Genomic DNA, 18,352 nt, shown 5'->3' on the forward strand with positions numbered 1-18,352 from the left:
CGGCCAAGAAAGATCGTATTCCATGTGGAAAACAATCCGCCGTGTCCAGTCTGGGTTCTTGAGAGCCATTAGATTAGAGCCCTCTCTGTGGTTTGGTGGGTAGGTGTGATTGTGTCTCCTTGTGGAATGCTCACCACTGAATGATCCGTGTTCAGAGTCAAGCCAGTGAAGCCAGGCTTAGGGAGTATGTTTGGCAAGAACCTTCTTTCTGGTGGTAATCTGGCTCCTCAGTCCCCAGAACAACTTCTCTCACCGTGTCTAAAGGACGTAGGAGGTTTGGCTCTAGCATTCTCTGGCTTGTGACAAGGGTGCTCAGTCCCGCTGAACTTTTTTTTGATCTCTAAAATAAGGATGCTGTTATTATTTCAGATATTTTTTGCGAGTGCACCAAGATAGTATCTGCGAAGGCGCTTACCAGGTTGTAAAGAACTCCCCAGACGGTGGCTGATTTCAGCTGCATCGAAAGTGCCGTCGTTTCGGAACAGGGGCTGTGAGCACTGGAGCCGCCTCAGGAGGCTTGCGGGGAGGAGTAGGCCGCAGAGGGCAGGGAACAAAGCCTGGGACACGTGCACCCCGGTACTGTGCCACAGAGTGACGGGGTCCCGGGGTAACGGGTGCCGTCATCGAATGCCAGGAAGTTTGCCCATCCGTCAGCTCTGCTTTCTTAAACTGTGCATCCCGGGAAGACTAAATGATTAACCACTCTGTTAGTTGAGGCCGTTAGGTTCCCCGATGACGGAATTATTGGGGAGAATAAGGGCTGTGAGACCCTGGAGAGGTCTTTGCTGGTGTAGCTGCACACAGCACCCGCTCAAGTCAGTCCCTTGGTTTTCCACTCAGACGTGAGGTTTAACGCAAACCTTAGGAACTACTTTGCCGTGGCATTTTGTGGGAGATGCTTTGCCTTGGTTCTTGGATTCCCGATTAACAGAAAGAAGCCTTTGTTCTTAATTTCTTCAGTTTATTATCATAAATGGTGTACCAGAACTACATTTTGTCCACGTACTTAAAGCTGAAAACTTGTACTGAAAGCTGAAAACCCCTCGGAGGATGACGGCAGGCTCTACGTAGGCCTGAGCACCCGACGGTGGGAACTGCTTGTGTACTTGGCTGGAGTGTTTCGCCGATGGGAATGTTGTAAAGAACTTCACGGTACTTCAGGTGCCCCCATCTAGGAGGGCCGGGGACGGAAGCCCATGACCTGCCTGGTTTCCGGGTCCGGCTCTTCGCCACGCACCGTCTTCTGGGCACCTGGAGCACCGGTCCATAGTGTAAAACAACTAGAAAAGGGCACCTTCCTTTTCCCCGCCTGTTTACCCTTCTCGTTGTGCTTATTTTTAGGAATGCTTCTTACTGCCAATGAAACCCCCAAGATGGGCATCTATTACATTCCGGTAAGTAATACAAATAGGAGTTACGGTAAAAATAGGACAAGCAAAGGTAGTTTATTTTTAAACCGGGTGTACTGAGGGCCTTCGGGTCTGCCTGCGGCCGTGTAAATTAAGCACAGCGGGCTCACGGGTAGCTTCGCTTTGCTTCCTGGAGCCGGGAAAAGAATGCTAACCATCGTTTTATGGGAAACTGCTTAATATCCCATTAAAGTAGACATTAAGAGTTAGTCTTTGTTCTTCAGATTTACATCTGGATTTTGTTTCCAAGTATTTCGGAATCTTGAACTTTAAGCTGTTAGCGATTAGGAGGCCTGATTCTGAACCAACAGCCTGGTGCTCTTAAGTCGCGTCATTTCTCTTACAAACAAGTTACACCTAAGAAACCTGTCTCAGGTGGACCTGCTTGGTGCTGGCACACAGCCAGTCCTGGCCCTTTGTTCTTCCTTAAAGAATTCTTCTCTTGCATATGACGGAAGCTTCTCTAACTTTACGTTTCAGATTATAGTAAGAAAGAGACGGGGAAGAGGGTCCCCTGCACAGAAAACAGCATAGTACAGAGCTGGCACTCGATCACTTTATGGCCGACGAACAGCTCCGTTTCTGAGATTTGGGGAGAGGACGGGAGGGGTGAGGAGTGTTCCGGAGTAAGACTTTAGGGACGTGAGTTCTGTAACTGCTGGCAGCCTCCATTTCGGAACGTTCTTCATATTTACCGTGGTTCTTTTGAAATAGCTTAACGGTGTATGTATTTCCCCCAAAAAAGTATTCCGGTGGATGTCAACTTTTTGTGGTTTCAGGAAACCGGTAAGTTGTTGAAAGAAAGCACTTTGAGGTTCTCTTGGTTGTTAGTGAAACAGGCCATCCCAGCAGCAAACTTGTCTAAGTTGTCCTTCGTTCCATTTTCCCTGGCCGCTCAGACGCCGCTCCTGTCTTCCTGTCAGTTCATCCCTCTTTCCTTGTCTTCGTGTGGTCAGGGAATACATTCATCAATTGCATCAACTGTGCGTCCGGCCCCATCTAGACGCTGGCAGTGTCACGGGGTGTGGAGCGCTGTCCCCTCCCTCAAGCAGTCCCCTGGCAGGGAATGAAGAGAGGCAGTCCAGCGTGAGGGACGCCATAACGGGACGAAGGAGGGCGCTCTGGGGCTCGGGAGGGGAGACGCACCACCCAGCCTGGGGCTGGGAGCTGACGGGGAGTGGGGGGGCACAGAGGGTACTGAGAAACCTGCCCGCGGGGCGGACTTCCCAGGAGAGACCTGGGGAATGGTGACGTCCACGGGAAGGAGAGGGTGGGGTGCAGAGTGTGAGGGAGGTCTTGGAAGTGGAGGGAACGCTGTGCAGACATCAGGGAGAAAGTCCCCCACGTGGCCGAGCCACAGAGAGAGAGGGGTCGGGGTCAGGAGCCAGGGGGCGCTGCGTCTGGTAAGCCTGGTGGGCGTGTCGGCGGGGAGTCCTAGACAGGCGTTAAGTGGGGGAGTGATGGGATCAGAGTTGCATCTGGGGAGGATTATCTTGGCTGCCACTAGGACAGTGGCTTAGACAGGGTCTAGTAAGATGACACCATAGCCACGTGCAGGAGCGACGACGGTGCCCGCGTTACCTGGGCCGGGCTTCCCTTCTCAGGGGTCGCAGCCTTTTGGGTTCTGGGATCTGAGAGGAGTCTGAACGGGCAGGCGGTCATTTCAGAGGCTTGTTGTCCTTGCGTTGCCGCACGGCGTGTCTCAGAGGTGTCTGCTGACGAGGGCTCGTGTAGATCACAAGAGATGCCTTGCCTGGCTCCCGCGTGATGTCGTCTTCCAGACAGAATATGTCCGCTCAGCCCCTAAACCTTACTTCTCGTCCCGAGAGAGCACTCTTTGGAGTGCTTACTGTGCTTTGGCCTTTAGCACTTGCCCGGAAGGTGTTGATGTCCCGTATACTACAGGCATTTCCGTGTCAACTGTATGGAGACTCAACCAGTGGAGGGGGACAGAGGTCTAAGACGGAGCATGGATGGCTGCATCAGGAGGCCTGCAGAAAGGGTAAGGAGCTGCAGGCCGCAGAGCCCCTTAGTGTAGACGCAGGAGGGGTGGTCCTGAGCGCTCGTGCAGTAAGACCACCTTCCCGGTTTGTGCGCCGCTGGGGGCGGTGGGGAAGAATTGAAGATAGCGCGTAGCAATTGACGGGACGTGGAGAGTCAGGAAGAGGGAAAAGCGAAGACGGCAGCCCTGTTTCTGCTTGGGTAAGCGTGTAGATGAGGACAAGGTTGGGGGATATTAAAAATTATTCTCCCTTTGAGGGGGGCGTCCGGGTGGCTCAGTCAGTTTAGCGTCCGACTCTTGGTTCTGGCTCAGATCGTGATCCACGGTTCATGAGTTCGAGCCCCCACGTCAGGCTGTGTACTGACAGTGCAGAGCCTGCTTGGGATTCTCTCTCTTTCCCTCTGCCCCTCCCTTGCTCATGTACGTGCGCGCTCTTTTCCTCTGTCTCTGAAAATAAACTTAAAATTATTTTCCCCTTGGTACACGTTGTATGCTTTATAAAGTGATCTTTAAAAGGAACGGCGCACCGTTTTTTTTTATTAGACAGTGAATGAATGTTTCTATTTATGCTAAGTGTTTTACAAAGTATAAGGAAGTAAAAACCACCCATTCGCTCTTTGTAATATTATAAATGTTGGTAATATTGAGATGCAATGACTTTTAGTTACGATGCTATCGGTGTGAAGTCCTATTTTATATAAACATCTGCATCCTGGTTTCTTTTTTTTTTTTTTTTTTAATTTTTTTTTCAACGTTTATTTATTTTGGGGACAGAGAGAGACAGAGCATGAACGGGGGAGGGGCAGAGAGAGAGGGAGACACAGAATCGGAAACAGGCTCCAGACTCTGAGCCATCAGCCCAGAGCCCGACGCGGGGCTCGAACTCACGGACCGCGAGATCGTGACCTGGCTGAAGTCGGACGCTTAACCGACTGCGCCACCCAGGCACCCCTGCATCCTGGTTTCTTGAATTCACTTCAGAAGTATTAATTCCAAGGCATTAAAATTACCTACAACATTTTGAGTTGTCTCCATTGTTTTTCCTTTTATTTTAATTGCAGTGTAGTTAACACAGTTACATTAGTTTCAGGTGGACAGTATAGTGATTCAGCACTTTCACACATTATACTCCGTGTTCATCACAAGTGTACCCTCAATCCCCTTCACCTGTTTCACCCATCCCCCCCACCCCTCCAGCCCCGTCATCTCCACTGTTTTTCATTGCCTGGCCTGTGACATTTGTATCGTCTTAGAACTAGAGGAGACCCATTATTCACTTCTCTGTACCTCATTCTTGGGGTGGGCTTTTCTGTTCCAAGTAACGGGGGTTTTAATTAGCTTGAATGATAGGGGCCAGTACCAGCGAGGGGGTGAGAAACTGCCTGTTAGTCTCTCTTCTAAGAGCTTTTTAGTTTCAGCTTTGTAACGCAGAGTTAACAGAAGCCATGAAAAAGCCCATAGGGACCATCCACTCAGGGTGCCCGCCGTGACAGCGGGTGCACGTCCTCCTTGCGCAGCTAAGCTCAGTGCTGGGACTTGTACTCGGCGCTCCTTCCCGACCTGCCTTTCCACCCTGCGCTGCCTGGTGTTTTACAGCGCCCTTGTCTTCACTTGGAAGATTCCGTCAGGGCAGGGAGAGAGCCCAGGGGTCTGACAGCCTGCCATTTGTCATAAGATTTTATCAGATTTACCAAACTGATCTTTGGCACAATGGTTTGAGGCCTATAAAAGCGGGGAAGTGTGTTTTTAATATATGATTCATGCCAAATTTAGGAGGTTTGGGTTGCGATTTGTATTAATATCTTATAATAAATCAGGTATGAAAGCTCTTTTCCCTCGCTTTGGGCCTGTACTAAAAAGGAAGGCAGGTTAATGTTCTCTTAGCTTGTTAAGTTTTGCGTTTCTATCTGATACCATCTTTCTTGAATACTTGAAATCTTTATAGATTAAATGTAATTCCCGGTGTATACGCTGTGCCACATACAGAGCCCCTCAAGCAACTAATCTTTTACGGCCAAGGTTCCTGCAGCTCCTTCCCCATTTTCTTAGTATACCCCTTTCTTCCCTCTCAGAGGCCAGGAAGTATTATTTTGCTTGTTTGTTTGTTTGCATTTTAAATTCCAGGGTCTAATTCAACTGCAGCTCCTGAGACTAATGCCAGGAATAGTTTTTCAGGTTTGGTTTTCCCCTGAAATGGAATTTAATCTTAGGGTAGTTCTTTATAATTAAGCCTTTGGCCTCTGTGTAGACTCTAGAGGGAATCCGAGTCTCCTGTGGCGCCCCTCCCGAAACCCAGCCAGTGTGGTTAATATTGTTTCTGTTGGAAATGACCCTGAGTTCCAAGCTCCCAGTGTGTTAGGAGCTCCTGAGACCCCTCACGCCTGAATAGTTGCTTACTTGTAAGCTCGAGGATGTATATATGGATGTGTAATCTTGAGGGAAAATGTAAGGGGAGGACACGTTATTATTTGTTCAGGAAGCTATTTGATTTAGAAGAATAAACGCCAAAAATGTAATTTTTAAACCACGCAAATTGAAGCCACTATAAAGATTATATGCAATGTCACCGAACCCAGCAGTCAATATTGGCGGTTAGGTATTTTATTTTAAAACATTTCCTGAGGAAAAAAGATAACGCTATTGTTTTTATGGAAATGTTTTTACTATCTGTAAAAAATCGACCAAGCATTAAACATTTTAAGTTTCACTACTTATTTAACTTAAAATTGTGTTTTCAGTTTGGAAAGTATTTTGGAGCCCCGTTACCTGAAAATGTGGCAGAGTGAAAACACAAAGGACTATATTTAACCTGCATTAGCACTTGTATTTTTGCTGGGAAATAGCGCTGTAACTTATCCAGCGTAACGCATAAGCCCACAAAACTCTGTCTTTGCGAAGAGAGATAACGAGGTGTTGAGAATCATAAACGCTCAAGAGTGCTTGCTTCACTTGCGTGCAGACCACGCACGCACGTCCTCACCAAGGCACGTAAAGCCCAAGGAAATGCAGACGTTTCTCAGCAGCCGAACGTTGTGAAATGTGATAAAAGGCTCAGACTAAGGAAAGAAGGTCTCTTCGCTTCAGCGAGTTGTCACTCTCAGCTGCGCAAAGGTCTGTTGCCGGGCCAAGGGCTTCTGATACCGTCCCTGGGTTCACTTGCTCCTGTCTTCGTAAGGGTTTGGTCGCTGGTTTGGGTCACACGTCCATGCGGTGGTCCTCAGAGACACAGTCAGGAAGTGCCACGTGGTTTGCAGGGGCGGTCGGGGGGGTGCTTTGGAAACAACCCGTCGCCTCCGGAAGTCGGTTTTAGGAAGTGGCATGAAAAACATTTTGTAGTCGCCATATGGATACTTGCATTTGGGCACACTTGGTGCGTTGCTCAAGAATTAAAAATGGGCGTAATTTTCTCATCAGTGTTTTCGTTCCCCAGGGGCTTTTGTGACCAAGACCGAAAAATTCAGTTGCAGATAATCTTGCCTGCTCTTGTCTGTGGCAAATTGGATTTTTAGCCTATTTCTGAACTCAGCCACTTTGTCAGACTGTTGTAGAGGCATTTCCGGATACTTGTTCATCGCTACCTGGCTACTCTCAGATACAGCAGCATCTTTCTTTAAGTCCAGTATTTCAAATATTACTGCTCTGGGGCGCTTTGGCATAATTTTCCAGAAGACTTTAAGAGCATAGCCATAGAGTGCTTTCTAACCATTAGTCCTTACCTCCACCTCTTAAGAATGTAACAAATTTTTGTCAGCTATCCAAATTATAAATAAGTTATTTTACAACGGACTTGACCATGTCTGAAAAGTAAATGCCTAAAAGTCTTAGATGGGTGGCCCTTTGCTCTTTTGCCTGTTAGTATTTTTATCATTTCCTGTATGATAAAAGTAAACGGAGGAGACCGACCAGTGGTTCTGTTTATTCAGCAAGGATACATCTTGTATGTGCTTGGAACCAGGAATGTGTTGGTGAGTGAAACCACCTTCCTGTCCTGCCTTTGTGAGTTCACGATCTGGGGGAAGATGACGGTAAACAAATGTGTAGCCAAATGCTGTGAGGGAAAGGATTGGGGTGCAGTGACAGGAATATGCTCCGGGATGGGGGGTGGTCAGAGGATCAGACCGCAATTATCAGTCTCCATTTTACATAAATATTTTATGTCTCCTTTTTTTTTTTTCAAACGCTTGTTTATTTTTGAGAGCAAGAGAGAGACAGAGTGCGAGCAGGGGGAGGGGCAGAGAGAGGGGGAGACACAGAATCTGAAGCAGGCTCCGAGCCATCAGCACAGAGCTCAGCGTGAGGCTTAAACTCACGAACCATGAGATCATGACCTGAGCCGAAGTCAGATGCTTAACTGACTAAGCCACCCAGGCACCCCATTATGTCTCCTTTCTCCTTTCTGTATAGATGTTCTCTTCCTGGTTTAATCTTAAAGTTTAGGGTTAAAGACTTGGTCTTCTTTTTGTCTCATGATCACAGCACATATCTGCGGGCAAAATGGTGAATGACAGATCTGTTGCATGATCTCTAGAAACAACGTGAACAGTAGAGTGAATCTGGGCCAACCGAGAAAGTGATGCTTTTCCAGGAGAGCCAGCTGTACGAATAGTCAGGTGCCCTTGCTTCCTTAATATGTATATCACACACAGATCGCTTAACTTAATCTCTAAATAACACTTGGCACAGCTGACCAGTCCTCTTTTTTTTTTTTTTTTCAACGTTTATTTATTTTTGGGACAGAGAGAGACAGAGCATGAACGGGCAAGGGGCAGAGAGAGAGGGAGACACAGAATCGGAAACAGGCTCCAGGCTCTGAGCCATCAGCCCAGAGCCCGACGCGGGGCTCGAACTCACGGACCGCGAGATCGTGACCTGGCTGAAGTCGGACGCTTAACCGACTGCGCCACCCAGGCGCCCCAAGACCAGTCCTCTTTGAAACACTACCTTGGCTTCTAGAACACCGTATTCTCTTGGTTTTCTCAGTCTCACTTGGTTGCTCCTTCTGTGTGCGGTCAGAGCTCGGGCCTTACCTCTCTCCTCCTGACCTCCAAATCTTAGTGTACCCAGGAGTTTAGTCCTTGTCGCTTCTGTTTACATTCTTTCCCAAGGAGCTCATATGTCCCTAGGCTTTCTCTGACACCTGTGGGTTGATCACTTCCGAATTGCCATCTAAGTCTTTCCTTCTCGGAGCTATAGTTAAATATCCACTAACCTACGTGGGTTCTCCACTTGGAGCTCTAACAGGCACGTATATTTAATAGGTCCGCAGTGGAATTCTTGATCCCAGCTCCCCACCCTCACCCCACACCTGCCAGGTGTTCCTGTTTCGGCAGAGGAATCACCATTCACCCAGTTATCCGGGCCCAGAGTGCAGGAGCCAGGAGCCATCCTTCTCCCCACCCCTTTCCACTCACGCTCCCTCCTCCATCTGTCTGCAGGCCGCATCTACTCCGCTCCTGGTGGTTCAAATCCAGCCATTTCCCAGTGCTTCGGTTCCCGTGCTCTCATCTGGATTGCCAGAATGGCCTCTTCACTGCTCTTTTTTTCTTCTCTCTCTTGCAGTCTGTTTTCCATATAACAGCCCGAGTGATTTAAATATAAAAACAAAGACAAAACAAATGTAAATTGGATGATAACACTCTACCTCGTAACACCTTCCGAAGGCTTATCACTCTGCTTGGCATAAGCCCTTTCATGACTTAAAATGACCTACATGCAGAAAAAGGCTAAAAATCCAGAGTCTCCATTTTCTCTCACCCATCGGAGAATAGAGATCTCTGTAACCCATTAATCCGTTTATGGAGGTCACCAAATCCCCAGCCATTGTTGCCACCGAGGGGGAGTAACATAAATGAACCAAAACCGATACGTCAAGTCGGTAGACAGGAAAATTAAAATTAGAAAAGCAGAGTTCTGCTGTACACCCCCCCTGAGCTTCACCTCTGGGGGCCAAGGGGAAAGCTGTGCTCGAACCTAAGCAGCCCCCGTGAGGGGCACTTCTCGGGCCGTCGGGGTGTGCCTGGCCGTCAGGTGAATCCGCTGCGCTTCTTGATGAGACCTCCGAACCTTAAAAGATCATTTCAGAAAAACGTGAAATCATGACTCTCACGTAGATGCCAGATAAACGTGTTAAAATATTTTACTTAGCCTGTTAATTAAATGAGGGAACTGGACCCAGTTACACCAGATCAAAGGAGGAGTCTAAGAAAAGCACAGATCTGCGGGGAATAAAGTTGCGTTGAGTTGGGTGCGTGCAGGTGGACACGGATCGGATTTGTCAGAGGTGTGGAGGGTCAATCGTCCGGGACAGAACTCACGCGCAAGTCTGGTATTTTGCATTGCTGCCAGTTACCTCCATTTACGGACTCGGAAGACAGATTCCAGAAAATCAGAATCACATCAGCTCGAAGGGGTTTGGCAAACTAAACACCAGCACCTGCTTTTGTAAATGGTTTTGTTGGAACACAGCACACCCATTGGTGTACGTGTTGTCCTCGGCAGCTTTCGGACTAAAATGGCAGAGCTGAGCAGTTGACACAGAGGCCGTATGCCCCACAAGCCCTGTAATAATGTACCAGGCCCAGAAAAAGTCTGCTGGCCCCTGCTTTAGGCAATGCTATAGTTTTCCACGAACACATATTTTCCCGACACTTATGTATCTACTTCAAACATTTATGTATGTGTTTCCTCCTCCTAATACAAAGCATGGGTTTCGGGGGCACATTTTGGCCTTTTCACTGCTACACTCCCAGCACCTGAAGGAGCACCTGTTTGTTACACGGTAGGCATCCGGGTAGCACGCGGTGAAAAATGAATAAAACCAAGATGTGGGAGAGTAACCCGATGACTGTGATTTGGAGAATCTTAGATAATGATTGTCAGCTTCCACAGTGGCTGGTTGGCAAGGCTAATTTTTAGCTGTTCTACCAAATTCGCATTTTCCATTTGCCTTTTGCTGCTACCACTGTTGAATGACAGAAGTACAAAAAGAAGAACATGGCTTCTAAGTGCCAGAGTGTAATTTTTATACAGTAGGATAAGGATCAGTTGCTTTGCTCTGACAGCGCATTCTAATCAGCCAGATTAGAACATCGTGGAGTGATGCAATCTTTGTATTTGGGAGTACTGACAGATTTATAAAAGTAATACCTTGTCCAGAAGGTTTAATGGTGATGCTGTTAAGAGGATAAAGTCTTTCCTAGAAGAGTACAAAAGGAAAATATGAAGGTAAGGGCATTTAGCTTTTGTTGGACCCTTTTTGAAATTTGTGCAGAAGTTGGCTTTTCATCTGGGTAAGGAAGACTTATCTGTTTCAAAGATTGGAAACGGTGCCTTTGTTTTTCTTCCTGTGCATGCCTGTGCTTTGAAGTAGGAGTTGGCTGAAAGTGCTGTGCAGGCTCCTGTCTAAGACGTGGGTTTGAATCTGGACCACGATTGGTCCGGTGGATCCATTTCGGTTCCAGGCCAACACTGAAAGCCCTTTTGTGTCCACTGGTTGGATATTTGGAAATTCCCCAGATGTGAGCTCTGTCTGGCCACCTGGTGTATGGTGAAATGGCCTTGAATATACTGGTGTCTAAGTATAGCCCTCAAAGTGGCAAATCACATTTTCACCTAAAACGCTCATTCAAGGAGAGGGCTGTTAGACACAGTGACAGAAGTAGATTTTGTTAGAAATTCCTGTCTCAGAATGCCAGTAGCAACATACTCTCTTGGTTTAGGGAGGTAGTGCCAGATGCAGAGAAAACCATCCCCCCGGGGAATTTGCTAGCACACAGAGGATGTACAAGACAGAACGTAAACAAGTAGTTGCTGAATTGTTTCCTCACTAAAGGAATTTTCAGCGTGCTGTAAAGGAAAAGGGGAAGCTTTTGAAGCACAGAACACGAGAGAAGGAAGGAACTTGGGGGTCACCTAGTGCAACTCCTTAATTTATAGCTGAGGAATCAAGTTATTTGTTCAAGGTCAAATGACAAGTCGGGGGGCAGGGCTGGCTCTACAAGGCATGTCTTTGGTCCGAGTTACAGAGTGGAAAGACATCAGATTTTGTAATTAGTCTCACCTGACTCTGAATACCAGCTTCGTCACTTAAAAATGTGGTGACCTTGAGGGAGTTACTTACCCCGTCTGAGCCTTAGTTTCAGGAACCGCGGAAGGGGAATGAGGTAAGGCGGTCGTGTGGAATAGATTTATCACGTCATTCATCACAGTGCCAGGCACGTAACAGATGTCCAGTTGATGATGACTGTTACAGCCTTCCTACAGCAGCAGAATTCAAGGAGCCCAGTGGCAGAGAGTATCTGGCATTATGTGGCCTTCCTGTTGCTTTTGGAAGGAATGTGCTTTGAGCAAAACAGATATACTGAAAGGTTTGTGACAAAACCGTTAAGTACAGACTAGGAAAACGAGTTCAGAAATATGGCTTGGTATTGTTCGGTCTGTTACAGATCATATAAAATGCAGGCTGAGAAAGAGCATTTGAATGCCATAAGGTTTGCTGCTGTTGAAACAAAGCAAGGGGCGCCTGGATGGCTCAGTCGGTTAAGGGTGCGACTTCGGCTCAGGTCATGATCTCGCAGTTCGTGAGTTCGAGCCCCGAGCCGGGCTCTGTGCTGACAGCTCGGAGCCCGGAGCCTGCTTTGGATTCTGTGTCTCCCTCTCTCTCTGACCCTCCACTGCTCACGCTCTGTCTCTGTCTCTCAAGAATGAATAAATGTTAAAACAGAGAAACAAAGCAGTGATGAAATCTGGTTGCTAAAATAAGAACTCTGATTTTTAAAAACTGAAGTCCATTTCCCTTCCATTTTATCATCAGAGCATGCTCTTTATAGAGTATGGCAAATAGGGGTGCCTGGGTGGCTCGGTTTGTTGAGCGTCTGACTTCGGCTCAAGTCGTGATCTCACAGTTTGTGAGTTCGAGCCCCAACGTTGGGCTTTGTGCTGCTGATAACGAGGAGTCTGCTTCGGATTCTGTCTCTCTCTGCCCCTCCCCGACTCACTCTCAAAAATAAACATTAAGGGGCGCCTGGGTGGCGCAGTCAGTTAAGCGTCCGACTTCAGCCAGGTCACGATCTCGCGGTCCGGGAGTTCGAGCCCCGCGTCAGGCTCTGGGCTGATGGCTCGGAGCCTGGAGCCTGTTTCCGATTCTGTGTCTCCCTCTCTCTCTGCCCCTCCCCCGTTCATGCTCTGTCTCTCTCTGTCCCAAAAAAATAAATTAACGTTGAAAAAAAAAAAAATAAATAAATAAACGTTAAAAAAATTAAAAAACAAGAAAATGGCAAGTAAAGATAAGTAGAAAACTCAAACACCTTTCCACCACCCAAACACAAACACATTAACATTTTACTGTATTTTTCCCATTGTTTTAATCTGAAACATTGTTTCTGTGGTCTCATATCTTGCTTTCTCCCCACATCAATATAAACTCCTGGAGATGAGTAAAAAGTGGGTTTTGTGTGTGAATATAAGAAATAATATAGAGCTATTTTTAAAAATGTTGAAATATCAGAAAAGTGAAAAGAATGCTCATAGCCTCACTAGTCAGACATTCTTGCTAACGTTTTGTTATATTTTCTTTGTATTTGGGAATATTTTAGTGGCCATCGATTAGGTTTATAGCACAGTCCTATAATTAAGTTCACTTAGCTTACATAAATATAAATGGAAGTCCTGTGAGGTGCGGAGGGCTAGTGTGATAGAGCACACGGTGTCACTTACGTGGCGGCTCATTCCGTGTGGTGGACGCATGTCCTGGACCGAACTGCACGGGGGAAGAGCCTTTTGTCAACTAAGAAAATTCAGTCCTAATCCCTAAGGGGTCCACTGTGTGTGATCAGTCAGTTCCCTTCTGTGCACTGAGGAAGGTACTGGTTCTGTGTCATTCTTGGGAGAATAGAGAAAGCAGTGTGCTATTTTTCATGTCACGTGGTTGAGATGAATGACACCGTTAGAAAAAGGCTGCTTGAATCTGTCATTTGCTGCCAAAGAGGTTTCCCCGGGTATTTCTCATGGTGCTGCCACGCTGAGTGTGATCCTGATAATTGGAGGTATGGGGTTTGGGGCATGACAAGGCCACTAGATGCAGGTCACGCATTGTATCTGCCCTGTTCTAACGCTGAGAAAAATGTGCTCTTTCACTTACTGAAGGGTATCCCAAAGGGATTTTCAAATTTTTATTTCTGCTCGTACTCCGTTTAGTCTTACCTGCTTGATGTTAGAGCCTGATCTCCATATAAGAGGTTAAACCAATGAAATTGAACTTCAGAAATATTACCATGCAGTGGATGGAGTGAGAGAAGGGAAAAGATTTTGAAAACACAGTTAGCAAGTTCAGGATGGGCCAGAGGGCTTAGCAGCAGCCTCAGTGGAAAAGAGGTCTGGGAATTCTCTCCAGCTGTAAGTCCGAGGGGCGGGTGGTAAGAAGCAGAATGTGGGCCGTGACTCCACATGTGAATGGGGCAGAGAAGGACAAGGAGGTGCAACGAAGGGGTGATCTGGGGCCTCTTCGTGTGGGAATGTTCATTGAGAAGTCTTTTGCAGGCTGAGGGCCAGAGCAAGCTCAGAAGAGAGTACAGGAATCATGTTGTCACGCACATGCAGAGAAGGCGTGTTTTTAGGATGTAGGCAAAGAGGAAGATCATGGAAGAAAGGCACGTGTGTGAGGCAGAGGAAATGGTGGGGTGTCGGACTGCAGGAGAAAATGTCTATGACTCAGAGTATGGGAAGAGCTGTCGGAATGTGGGGGGACGTGCAAAGAAGAAAACGACAAATGTGAAGGAAAAACACCGTTCGTTGTACACTGAGTTCAGTTTTCAGATCAAGATGCATGTTTTTTAGATGTCTTGATTCATAGTAATGCAAATGGAACATATGTTTAATTTTGTTCTCCAAGAAAAGCATTTTAAAGATAGAGCTAAGCCTTTAAGATCTAGAAGGGTAAGGTATCTTACGAAAAATAAAAGGCCTAATTTTATGGAGAAAAAAATGTGAGGCACATATAGGTTAGTGGAAGGGTTAGATCCAAAGCGTGTGTATTTTCGTTACCTTTTCCCGGTGAACAAAAGGAGAGGGATGCAGAACGGATGCCCCCTTTACTGGGGGGCGAGTTTCCTTTCCAACCCAAGTTTACAGCAAATCTGTCATAATTGAACTTCATCTTAGGCATGAAATTGTTTTATAAGGCGTGGTATGCTGTCTGTAACTTTTCCGTTATATATTCGTGACTATGAAACGGGAAATAAAGACAAAAGTCAGGCAGCTTGCTAATAAGGTATTCTGTTCTAATACAGACAAGTTGTTTGCGTCTTTACGACGGGGATGTGTGGGCTTCCTATTTTATTCTGAACACTTTCAGGCAGCGACATAGTATCTGAGGCATTTTCCCCGACAATGGAAACCCTCCAGATCATTTCCATTTTTGATGACAACTTATTTGGTCGTAAGAATGGCAGACCTGTGGGAAGCATTAACGTGCATCACTCGGGAAGCCCTCTTCCGAGCATCCCGTCACATCTGCAGAAGTTAATTGCAGTTCTGGTTAGGTAAAATGCATGTCATTTTCATGTGGAGATACTTGATGTGCACGTGACATATGCTTTATTATGTTAATATGTCAGATGATGCTTAGTTTTGCTTATATAGTTACATGCCTGCATGCCCACTTTCTTGAAAATAGACAACAACTTCCTATTCAGGTGCTACTTACTCAGCTTGAATCAGATGTTGACCAAAAGGCTTGTCTCCTAGAGAGACAAGTTATGTCTCTTGGGGCTTACCACCTTGATCTCTTTGCCATCCTTATTATTTTGGGCAAGATAGAGTTGGAAGTAGATCTAGTATGCCAGTGTCCTGTTGGTGTGGCCATGTAGGTGGTGGTGATGGGCTAGAGTGTCCACAACCAGGGATTGGTTTTAGCTTCTGAGTGTGCCTGACTCTTTAAATCATATGTCACTTTCTTCAGTTAATATGCCCATTGCCTGCTCTGATTTTTTTTTGGTGTGTTTTGTTTTCTCCTTAAAAATAGAAGGCGAGCTGGGGCGCCTGGGCGGCTCAGTTGCTTAAGCGTCCATCTTTGGCCCAGGTCGTGATGCCACGGTTCGTGACTTCGAGCCACGCAGTGGACTTGCTGCTCTCAGCACAGAGCCCACTTTAGATCCTCTCACCGCCCCCCCCCGCCTCTCCCCTGCTCCCATGCTTGTGCTGTCTCTTTGTCAAAAATAAATAATAAACATGTAAAAAAAAAATACAAGGTAAGTTCTACAAATAGGCAAGAATTTTGGGCCGCATTCTTTTACATTCTGTTTTCTGACATGCACAGAAAACGGTAAGAAAGGTCTAGGACTCGCGCAGTCTTTGACTTCGTGTTCTCAAATCCCAAGAAAGTTGGTCCCCTGCTGCCATGTTCTCGGATGTAAGCTCCACAAGGGCAGGACTTCTGTTGTTACTTTTTGTTGTGGCTCTCGTGCCTCGAACAATGGCTAGTGCTTCACAGGCTCTCACTGAATACGTGCTGACCTGAAGGAATGGATGGTATTGACTTGATTTTGAGAATTTTATTATGGAAGAATTTCAGATATGCATAAAAGCAGAAGTATAGTGAACCCCCGTGTACTTATCTCTTTGCTTCGGTATTTTCAGCTTTGGGGAGAAGTGGGGGTAGGATTGGTTTATCTTCCTAGCACTTCAGGCTGCTCCAGAAGGTAGTTGTTAAAAATTGTTGAACGGAGGGGTGCCTGGGTGGCTCAGTCGGTTCATCAGGTTATGATCTCAGTTTGTGGGTTCGAGCCCCGCATCGGGTTCTGTGCTGACAGTTCAGCCTGGAGGCTGCTTTAGATTCAGTCTCCCTCTCTCTCTGCCCCTCCCCTGCTTGCACTCTGTCTGTCTCTCAAAAATAAATAAAACATTAAAAAAACATTTTTTTTAAATTGTTAAATGGAAATGAATAATTTGACCTTCACCTTGGCTCATATGTTTTATTAGGTTGTGTATTTACCTGCGTGAAGAATGGAACATTATTGTTGGTTGGAAAGAAATCATGTGTAAATGATAGTGAGGCATACTGAAAGGAAGGTTAGGTCTGCCTATCCGTGTTTCTTGTGCGTCTGCACATGGTCGTGTCATTCATTCATTCATTCATAGTTGTACTTTTTAGAGCAGTTTTAAGTTCGCAGCCAAATTGAGTTGAAAGGACAGAGAGTTCCCACACACTCCATACACACATTCACACACAATACACTCTCCTTCATTGTCAACATCCTGTAGCGGGGTGGTACGTTTGTTACACTGGGTGAACCTGCGTTGACGCTACATTATTGTCCAAAGTTATTAGGGTTCACTCTTGGTATTGTTCGTTCTGTGTGTTTTGACAAAGGTAAAATGATGCGTAGCCACCATTATGTATCATACCGTATAGTTTGCACTGCCCCCTCCCTCCCGAAAATCCCCTTGTGTTCCACCTTGTTTATCCCTCCCGATGGCTCTCGCAAAGCCCCTGGAAACCACTGAACTTTTTACTGTCCACGCAGTATTGTCTTTTCTAGAATGTCACAAAGCTGGAATCGTAGACTATGTAGCCTTTTCAGATGGGCTTTTTAAACTTAATATGCCTTCGATCCCTCCGTGTCTTTTTGTGGCTCAGTAGCTCATTTCTTTTTGTTGCTGAATTCTGTTCCGTTTTCTGGATGAACCACAATTGGTTTATTTTTCCACCTGTTGAAGAGCTTCTTGTTGCCTCTAGTTTGGGCATTTATGAATAAAGCTGCTCTCAATATTTATATTGAGCATCTGACTCTAGATTTCGGCTCAGGTCTCACAGTTTGTGGGATCGAGCCCCGTGTCGGGCTCTGTGCTGACAGCGTGGAACCTGCTTGGGATTTTCTCTCGTGGGCGTGTGCGCGCGCGCTCTCTCTCTCTCTCTCTGCCCCTCCCCCTCTGGTGCTGGCACACATACCTGCGTGTGCATGCTCTCTCTCTCTCTCTCTGTCTCTCAAATAAATAAAAATAAACGTTAAAAAAAAAATGTCAAATCAGATTGTCTTGAAATTCTTTCTCCCATGTGTAGGAGTTAAAACTCTGGAGCCTCAGGTATTATTGTGCTAAAGTGCTTCCTGGGAAGAAGTTTTGATCTTTTGGGTTTTTTTGATGCATCTCCGTGGAAAGGATCAAAGGTTGTAAGTGCATTAGGTTCTTGAATTTTCTGGAAGAAAAAAAAAATCTTTCCTCAAGGTCTTATCTCCGTCCATATCGCAAATACCAGTCCAGGTGTTCCCTGAGGACCTCAATCCTGAGTTATGAGCTGGGCTTCGGGTCCTTTGTAAAGACTGTCCGAACCAGTTGCTGTTTCAGTTCGCTGTTGTAGGGGGCTTGCTAACCCTTCGTACCTGTATCTGCGCCTCAAGTCCTTTGAGGGGTGCTATTTGCTTGTCTTTAGAAAAAAATGTCCCAATTAAAAAAACAAACGTAAAAATAGACAATCACAATAGAAAGGAAAAGTTCTTCCCAATCCCCCCTCCAAGTACCGTTATTAACAAGATGGGGTACAGCTCTTTGCGGGGTCAGGTCAGTTCTCTACCTTGCTCAGCTCCCAGGCCCTACACACGCAAGCGTGTGTACTTGAGCAGAATTGGAATCTCATTATGCGTATTATTATGAAAGGTTTTTTTGTCCTTTAACAGTGTATCATTCTGATCAGCACGTAAGTCAAACCCATTCTTTTTGATCGGTGCCTGGTATGTCGTTTAGAGAGTGGTGGTGGTTTATTTACTTAGTTTCCTATTCATGGATGTTTATTTATCTCCTTTCTTTCAATTCTGTAAACCACGGTTCGGTAGAACATTCTGCAATGATGGAAGTGTTCTAGAATGCTCGACCCACCATAGTAGCCACTACCCATATGGGGCTCTTGAGCATTTGAAATGTGCTTAGTGTGCCTGAGGAACTGGATTTA

The 18,352-nt window shown here is 46.3% G+C and overlaps 1 protein-coding gene across 1 annotated transcript in view; it reads left to right on the top strand.

Moving 5' to 3' along the window:
- The window catches only part of NOL10 (nucleolar protein 10), an 89,977-nt gene that overhangs the window by 30,430 nt on the left and 41,195 nt on the right, over positions 1 to 18,352 (top strand). Inside the window, exon 13 of the mRNA XM_003984501.6 lies at positions 1,342 to 1,394. Within this exon, the coding sequence (XP_003984550.2) occupies positions 1,342 to 1,394 (53 nt within the window). The remainder of the gene's footprint in view (positions 1 to 1,341; positions 1,395 to 18,352) is intronic.

Source organism: Felis catus, chromosome A3, assembly GCF_018350175.1.
Source record: "Felis catus isolate Fca126 chromosome A3, F.catus_Fca126_mat1.0, whole genome shotgun sequence".
NCBI classification, from domain to species: Eukaryota; Metazoa; Chordata; class Mammalia; order Carnivora; family Felidae; genus Felis; species Felis catus.